General features: G+C 54.2%; 1 protein-coding gene across 2 annotated transcripts in view; it reads left to right on the top strand.

Annotated features, from left to right (window-relative positions):
* Positions 1–3,302: 3,302 nt before the first annotated feature.
* The window catches only part of MYOM3 (myomesin 3), a 63,462-nt gene continuing 58,623 nt past the window's right edge, over positions 3,303–8,141 (top strand). Inside the window, exons 1-3 of one of the 2 annotated variants that reach the window (XM_003934858.4) lie at positions 3,303–3,506; positions 7,009–7,187; positions 7,609–7,689. In XM_003934858.4, the coding sequence (XP_003934907.3) occupies positions 7,027–7,187; positions 7,609–7,689 (242 nt within the window). In that variant the 5' untranslated portion in view covers positions 3,303–3,506; positions 7,009–7,026. Of the gene's footprint in view, positions 3,507–3,802; positions 5,729–7,008; positions 7,188–7,608; positions 7,690–8,141 lie in introns of those variants that run through there. The other variant, XM_074380286.1, reaches the window with a different exon arrangement.

The following is an 8,141-nucleotide window of genomic DNA, read 5'->3' as shown; positions in this document are numbered from 1 at the left end:
TTCTGAGAGAGTCCGCCCCAGCATCCATCCACCAAGTATTTATTGAAATGGCTTGGGCCAGGCGCAGTGGCTCACACCTGTAATCCCAGCACTTTGGGAGGCAGAGGCGGATGGATCATGAGGTCAGGAGACCAGCCTGGCCAACATGGTGAAACACCATCTCTACTAAAGGTACTAAAAATTAGCCGGGTGTGGTGGCACCCACCTGTAATCCCAGCCACTCAGGTGGCTGAGGCAGGAGAATCACTTGAACCCGGCGGTTGCAGTGAGCCGAGATCACACCATTACACTCCAGCCTGGGCAACAGGGCGAGACTTTGTCTCAGAAAAAAAAAAAAAAAAAAAAAAGTATTGCATTAACCGCAGACATCCACTAGATGGTCATCTCAGGTGAGTTGCTGAAGCACCTGTGACCTTGCACAACATCCAAGCTGACTTCTCAGGAAGCTGTTTTCAGTGTTCTTATCACACCACACACTCCACTTCCTATCCTGTTTTCAGGGTTCAGGAGTTTCAATCCCATGCACAAGTAACATACACAACAGGGCTTCCGTATTTTTCCATGCCCGACCTCAAATGCCATGTACATAAGCTTGAATATGTTGCCATGAACCCGCCCCCAACCCCAACACTTGCCTGAGTTTCCACCCAGAGAATTGGGCCAGTGAGATTGGAGCTCCTCCAGAATCCCAGACAGCCAGAACCTCTGTGTCCCTCCCAAATCTGAATGTCAACCTGAACAAGGAGGCTGTGGCCTGATGTCACCAATGCTTGGCTCCTGTTGCTGTTCCCACCTGCATTCCAGACTCTGGGACAGAAACAATAAGCTGAGGTAGGCATAGCCAGGGAGATGAAGGCAGCCCCCGACTCCCCTGCTGGTGCTGGCACTGGCGGGACAACTCTGAGACCCCAGCCTTCTGCTCAGCCCCTTGGCTGATGGAGCCCATTTTCCCTTCCACTCTACGGAGGAAGGGGGCATAAGAAAGGTAAGTCTTGGCCAGTCTGTATGAGAGGAACAGCAGTTGGAATTAACTAGGGTGCAAGAGCAACAGAGGGAAGGAAGAAAGACTCAGGCTTGGTTGCTATCGGAGAAACGGTCTGGAGGAGGTTCAGAACAGAATAGTCAGTTTGTTCCCTTTTTTTTTTTTTAAATCAATCTCAAGCATGTTGTCCACTTTTATGAGCTCAGAAATGCATTTTTTAACAATTAACAATTTTAACAATTAAATCCAGATTTATATGAATTTCACCAGCTTTGTTCCCTTTTTTTTTTTTCTTTTTCTTTCTTTTTTTTTTTTTTTTTTGAGATGGAGTCTCACTCTGTCGCTCAGGCTGGAATATACAATGGTGCGATCTTGGCTCACTGCAACCTCTGCCTGCCGGGTTCACCCGATTCTCCTACCTCAGACTCGTGCGTACCTGAAATGACAGGTGCTTGCCACCACGCCTGGCTAATCTTTCGTATTTTTAGTAGAGATGGATTTTCACTATGTTGGCCAGGCTGGTCCTGAACTCCTAACCTCAGGTGATCCAACCGCCTCAGCCTCCCAAAGTGCCGAGATTACAGGTGTGAGCCACCACACCCAGCCAGTTTATTCTTAACGGTCACAAGTACAGGAAAGGAAATAAGAGATAAGGGGAAGGGAGAAAGAGGAAAGAGAAGCCAGGTACAATAGCAGGCATTTTATACATTTAACCTCATCTGAGTCTCCCAACCATTCTGCAAGACAGGCAATTGCTATAGTCTGAATGTTGGAGTCCTTAAAATTTTATGTAGAAACTTTATGTAATAGTAGTAAGAGGTGGGGCTTTTGGAAGGTCATGAAGGCCCTCGATAATGGGATGAAGAGGCCTAGCATGGTGATTCATGCCAGTAATCCCAGCACTTTGGGAGGCCAAAGTGGGAGGATCCTTGAGGCCAGGAGTTTGAGACCAGCCTGAGCCACATAGTGAGACACTGTCTCTACAAAAAGTGCAAAAATTAGCCTGGTGGAGTGGCGTGTGCCTATAGTCCCAACTACTCAGGAGGCTGAGGCAGAAAGATCACTTAAGGCCAAGAGGTTGAGGCTGCAGTGAGCCATGATAGTGCTACTGCACTCTAGTCTGGGCAACAGAGCAAGATCCTGTCTCAAAAAAAAAAAAAAAAATGAATGGGATTAATGCCCTTATAAAAGAGATTGAAAGGGGCTGGGTGTGGTGGCTCTCACTTGTAATCCCAGCACTTTGAGAGGCCAAGGCCGGCAGATCACCTGAGGTCGGGAATTCAAGACCAGCCTGACCAACATGGAGAAACCCTGTCTCTGCTAAAAATACAAAAAAATTAGCCAGGCATGGTGGCACATGCCTGTAATCCCAGCTACTTAGGAAGCTGAGACAGGAGAATTGCTTAAACCCAGGAGGTGGAGGTTGCAGTGAGCCGAGATTGTGCCACTGTACTCCAGCCTGGCAACAGAGCAAGACTCCGTCTCAAAAAAAAAAAAAAAAAAAAAGTTGAAGGGAGTGCCCTCACCCCTTCCACCACATGAGGACTCCATAAGAGGTGCCATCTGTGAAGCAGAGAGCAAGTCCTCACCAAACACTGAATCTGCTATCACCTTGATCTTGAACTTCTTAGTCTTCAGAACTAAGAAATAAACGTCTATTATTTATAAATGACCCAGTCTAATGTATTTTTTTGTAGCAGCTCAAATGAACTAAGACAGTAACTATTGATTACATTTCATTTAAAAATGAACCACTGATTCATTTTTAAAACAAGGTGGCCACTCTGGCAGCCTGAGCAGTTTGGACTTCCCACACACACACACACACACACACACACACACACACACACACACAAACACACACACACAAACTGTGTGGTCGGGGTGGGGACTGTGTAGTAACTGCTGTGGTGGTGGAGGGACCAGAAGCCACACGTTGCTGTTTTAGCTGGTAACAACTTCCGAGCACTAAACACCCACTTTTAGGTCATATTCCTTCCACTGCCTTCGTAAAGTCCTGGTGCCCAGTCTCACTGTCTTCGTTTTTCAGAAGGCAGTCAGTTCAGGGAAGCTGAGCGCCTTCCCCAGGGCACCCAGTCAGCCAGGGCAGAATTCAGATCAGAACTCCCGACAGCTGGGAACTCCGCACGGGATCTGTCCTCCATATGAGCAGGCCTGAGCTGTTACCTCCTTTCCACTGTAACAGGAGCTCGGGTTGGGTAGAAAGGACCCAGCTGAGAGGAGGAGCAGTGTCGGGGGACGTGGGGGACAGCTCCACCTGTCGCTGCTGCCCAGCAGGCTGGAGACTCAGAATGGCCCCTCCCCTTGGCCCCCCCGTCCCCCATGCCATAGTTCTCATCCATTGTCATCGTACTGTCTCGGCGCTGCTATATTTAAGGAGTGCAGGCTCCAAGATCGCATTCTTCTCCCGGTGCCCAATGAGCCGAGAACAAGAATAGAACAAGGACCCTCTCGACCTCTGGAATCTTCTCCCCAGAGACCCTTAAGTGGGCACACTGCTTCTGTGAGTCACCCCTAGAAATCAGGGCTGGGGAGGGATGCCTCCTGAGAGTGAGCCACTGGGGAGTGATTTCTGTGGGTGCATGTGTGTGTTTGTGTATATGTGGTTGTGTGTTGTGTGTTGTGAAAGGGGCCCGGGAAATGTGTGCTGAGGCAGCCCCCAAGTAAAAATGGGAGGGGATTCCAGAAACTCCTGCTTCCTCCCGCTGTTCTGTGTGGTCCTGGGTGTTCAGAGAGCTGAGATCTCTGTGATGTGGGAGCTGCCACAAAAAAAAAAAAAAAAAAAAAAAAAAAAAAATTGGGGGCTGCCCTGGGAACTGGAGTGCTTCCTGCGATGGAGCAGTGATCGGTGGGAGCCAGGCTGAGCTGGCAAGTTCCACGAACTTAGGACGGAGCTGGCTGAGCCCTGCTTGGCCAACCCCACAGGCACGGGAAGAGAGTGGGCCCTCGGATCCCAAATCTTAGAGCCGAAAGGGATCTCATCCAGCACCTGGCAGGAAACCGAGGCCCAGATGGGAAAGTTGTCTCAGCTCATGACTGGCAAGGGCAGGATTCAGCCTCACGGAAGCTGGTGCAGCCCCTAGCTGAGAACACGTCCCAGCCTGTGCCACCTGCTGCCCGAAGGATGTATCTCTGCTCCCAGCCACCCACCCAATGCAGCTCCCCTGCCGGCAGTTCACGGAGGGTCTTCTGCTATGCATTTCTCTTTCCCTCCTGAAGTAGGAGAGAGGCCTCCTCGGCATATGGAGGCTTGGAAGGAAAGCAGAGGGGAGCTGGGAAGGCCACACAGTGGGACCTCTGGGCCAGATTTTTGCACCCCAGGAGAGGGAAAGGGGAGCGGTTTCCCCTCCACTCAGGCACACACAGTGTTCTGGGAAGAGGCACCCGGTCCTTAGGAAAAGGGCAGGGAGGCCGCAAACTTGTCCCTGCTTAATCCCATGCATCAGTCAGTGCTTTAAAAAGAATTGGTGGCTCATCCGCTAAATCCAGGGGTCTGGTTGCGGGAGGCCCTGAGGTCAGGGACGAGCGCCAGGCCCCTGCCCGCTGTGCTAATCAGGAACAGAGCATCCAGGGGAAGGGAGCCAGTGGCTGGTGCCAGGGAATGTTAACCCTCAGCCACTGGAGCCAGGGCCACTGTGTCCCAGGAAAGCTGGGGGTTGGGGGGTGGGTCCTTGCTCCACCTAGGGTGGTACCCAGCAGCTCTCCTCCTGGGCCGCGTGAGGAGGAAAGAGCAGAATGGGCAGGGCTGGCCACTCTGGGTGCAGGGAGAACTTCTTCCATTAGGAAGGGGTAATAGGAAGTCAAAGAGCTTGACCATGCCATTATTTTCAGTTGGGATTGTCAGCAGGAACCCAGGGAGCTTTAGGGGCAGCCCTTGGTCCCAGCTAACCCTGTAGCCACCCATTCTTTTCTGATGCCTACAACTGCATACACCCAAAAGGAGCAAACTTCTAGGAAGTAAGTATAAAAGCCCATTAAGACTGACCCTCCACAGCCCGAGCCCCCGACACCCCCACCACATGCCCCTTCCAGGCCAAGGGCTCTCCGATGAAGCCAGTGGGCTCACCTCCCATGTCACGGACTTAGAGAAATGATCACATGGGTACTGTGTGCACATCCAGGCAGAAGACAGTCTACACACACACACACGCACACATGCACACACACACACACACACACACACACACACACACACACAGAGCCACCTCCAGCAGGCACCTCTGGAGGGGCAGGGGCCAGACAGAGCCAACCACACAGAAGCAGACAGGAGCAGGCCAAGGCAGGCAGTTGTCCCTTTTCTGTTTCCGTCCCCACGCATGGGCAGGAACCCTTCCATGTCAGAAGCCTACCGACAAGCATTCCCACCTGAGGTGTGAAAGCCATTCCAGAGACTTCAGCTTTAGCATCAGAGGGGCCCTCAGAGACCCAGCAGTGACTGAAGCCCAGATCCGAGAAAGAACTTAGTGCAAAAACCCATTGCCAGCGGGCGCACGGGCCTCCCTCATCCCTCGCTTGCCTCTCTGCGTCCAGGGATTCACTTCCTGAGCCTCCCCCAGAGCAATGCGATCCAGCCCCAATGGATGCCATCAGGGGCCTAGAGCTGATCCTCGGGAATGCAAAAGAGATATGTACATTGCAAGCCCCGTACGAGGAGAAAGGCCCTGTGGCCCACTGTGGCCCCAGCCTCGGCGACAGCCTGGCCTCGAGCGGACATAGGACATAGAGGTTAGAAGGGCTAGGGGCTGGGCTAGGGATTGGCTGCCAATCATGGCCCCAACACCCTGCTGGGTGACCTCGGGCAAGTACTGCCCCTGTTCAGCAGCAAAACGGAATAAGAATGGTGCTGTTCTTATTTGGGTGATTGCAAAGACTGGGGACAATGCATTTGAAAACTAACATGGGCCTGGCACCTCGGGAGTTCTCACTATTATTACTTTTAATTCACTTGTAATCTTGCTGAAGAGTCAAGATGCACAGATACAAAATAATTCCATAGAGAAGGCATTGTCTGAATCAACCCCAAGTTGTGAAGTGCTAGAAAAGAAGTACAAAAGAAATTAGAAGAGGGAAAATTCCAGGTGGCCTATAGAAGCCTTCGGCACGGCTTCTTAGAAAAATCGTGCTGATGTCGAACACCTGTGTTGTACTTACTAAGCCCCAAGCACTCATCTAACCTTCACAACTACACTGGGAGGTTGGTAGACCCATTTTACAGATGAGGAAACCAAGTTATTGAGTCTTTCCCAAGGTCACACACTTGTAAGCTGGGATGGGGGAGCTGGGATCACACCCTGTGGGCTGGACCCAGAGTTTTTGGGCTCTCCCCAGTCCTGAGTCATTGCCTCCTTTCCACTTTAACAGCGGCTCAGTTTGGGAAGAATGGACCCAGCTGAGAGGAGGGGCAGTGTGTGGGGACGTGGGGGATAGCCCCACCTGGGCCCTTAGTTGGGGTTTGAAGCATGACTAGAGCTAAATGGGCCAGGCAGAAGGGAAGTGGGAGTCGGGAGAGGAAACCAGTGCCAGCAAAGGCTCAGAGGTAGGACTGAGTGTGGCCGATGCAGGAAGAATGGGGACACCTGCCCATCCTGGGTCACAGACACAGCCGTGGACATCACAGTTTCAATCACTCATTGTCTAGGAAGCTGATGCCCAGAGAAGGGAGAGCCAGCTCCCACTTACACAGGCTTTCTCGGTGCCATGTCTTTACAGCGAGACAAGGGCAGGGCTGCGGCTGGAAGCAGCTGGGAGCCAGGGGCCTCCTCCCTAATGTGCGGCGCTGCTCACGCAGTCCGGGAGCACGTGGGGTGGAGAAGCCAGGCTCAGAGCCCGAAGCCTGCCTCTGTCACCTTAGGCAGGTCCCTCTCCCTATCAGACCTCAGTTTCCCTGTCTGCCCACTAGAGAGAGGACACCCCCCATCCTGCCAGCCTCCTGGAGATGTTGGGAAGCCTGCCTGGGAGGGCACGGCGGAAGCCTGGCGAAATGACCGTGGACCTTCCCTTGACAGGTTGTTGCTCTCGGAGCCATGACTCTGCCACACAGCTCGGGAAGCGCGGGGGGCCCCCGCCCCCCTCAAACGGTGGAGGTCCACAGGCTGGAGCACCGGCAGGAGGAGGAGCGGAAGGAGGAGCGGCAGCACAGCCTGCGCATGGGCTCCTCGGTGCGCAGGAGGACCTTCCGCAGCAGGTGGGAGCCCGGGGTCCCGCCCCGCCGCTGCTCTGCCCACGGGGCCCCCCGCGCTGAGGAGGGAGGCCCAGCCTAGCCCTCTGGAGGCTCCAGTCTGAGGGGGGAGGGACATTCCTGCTTTCTGAGCCACCTGTCTGAGGGGGGAGACACAATCGGCTCTTTGGAGACCCCTGTGTGATGGAAGAGGCCCAGCCCTGTCCGCTGGACACCCTGTCCGAGGAGGGAAGCACATTCTCGTCCTCCGAAGCCCCTGGCAGCGTTGGGGGGGTGCAGCCTTGCTTTCTGAGACCACAGTCTAAGGGGGGAGGCACAGCCCTGCCTGCCGGTTCCTGAGGCTGAGGTGGGCAGCTGCAGCCCTAATCTCAGGGAGCCCCCAGCCCAATCCGGCAGGAGCCATTCACTCCCCTCCTCCCGGGAGCAGCGAGGAAGAGCACGAGTTCAGCGCGGCGGACTACGCCCTGGCAGCGGCCCTGGCTCTCACGGCCTCCTCCGAGCTGTCGTGGTGAGTCAGAGGACCTTCCCAGGGAGCCCTGGCTTGGGGCGGGGGGGGGGGGGGGGTCCTGTGCAGCCCCCGGCCTCCCTGCTGGGCTTTCACCCTGATTTAAAGAACCTGCCCAACATCCCACTTCTAGAATAAGGGTCTAGACAGAAATTTAAGCCCAGAGCTACCTGCCCGCAAAGCCCCCATGCCACCCTCGGGAAGGGAGATAGCCAGCAGCCATCCCCAAGGGAGAGGGTGGGGACCCCTCAGTGACAGGCTTCCAGGCTTCCCGTGGTAGGGGAGGGGGAATGGGACAGAAGGAGCAAGCAAACCAGGTCCCCGTTTCCCACGAGACCTCTGAGCGTGACGCCGTCGAGAGGCAGCGTCCAGCTTGGGGGCGGGACCCTGGGCTAGGAGGCTTGGGTCATGGTCCTTGCTGGCCTGAAGCAAGTCACTGAGCCTCAGTCCCTGCC

The sequence above is a fragment of the Saimiri boliviensis genome, chromosome 11 (genome assembly GCF_048565385.1).
Source record: "Saimiri boliviensis isolate mSaiBol1 chromosome 11, mSaiBol1.pri, whole genome shotgun sequence".
Lineage (NCBI taxonomy): Eukaryota > Metazoa > Chordata > Mammalia > Primates > Cebidae > Saimiri > Saimiri boliviensis.
This window is presented reverse-complemented; position numbering and strand designations above follow the sequence as displayed.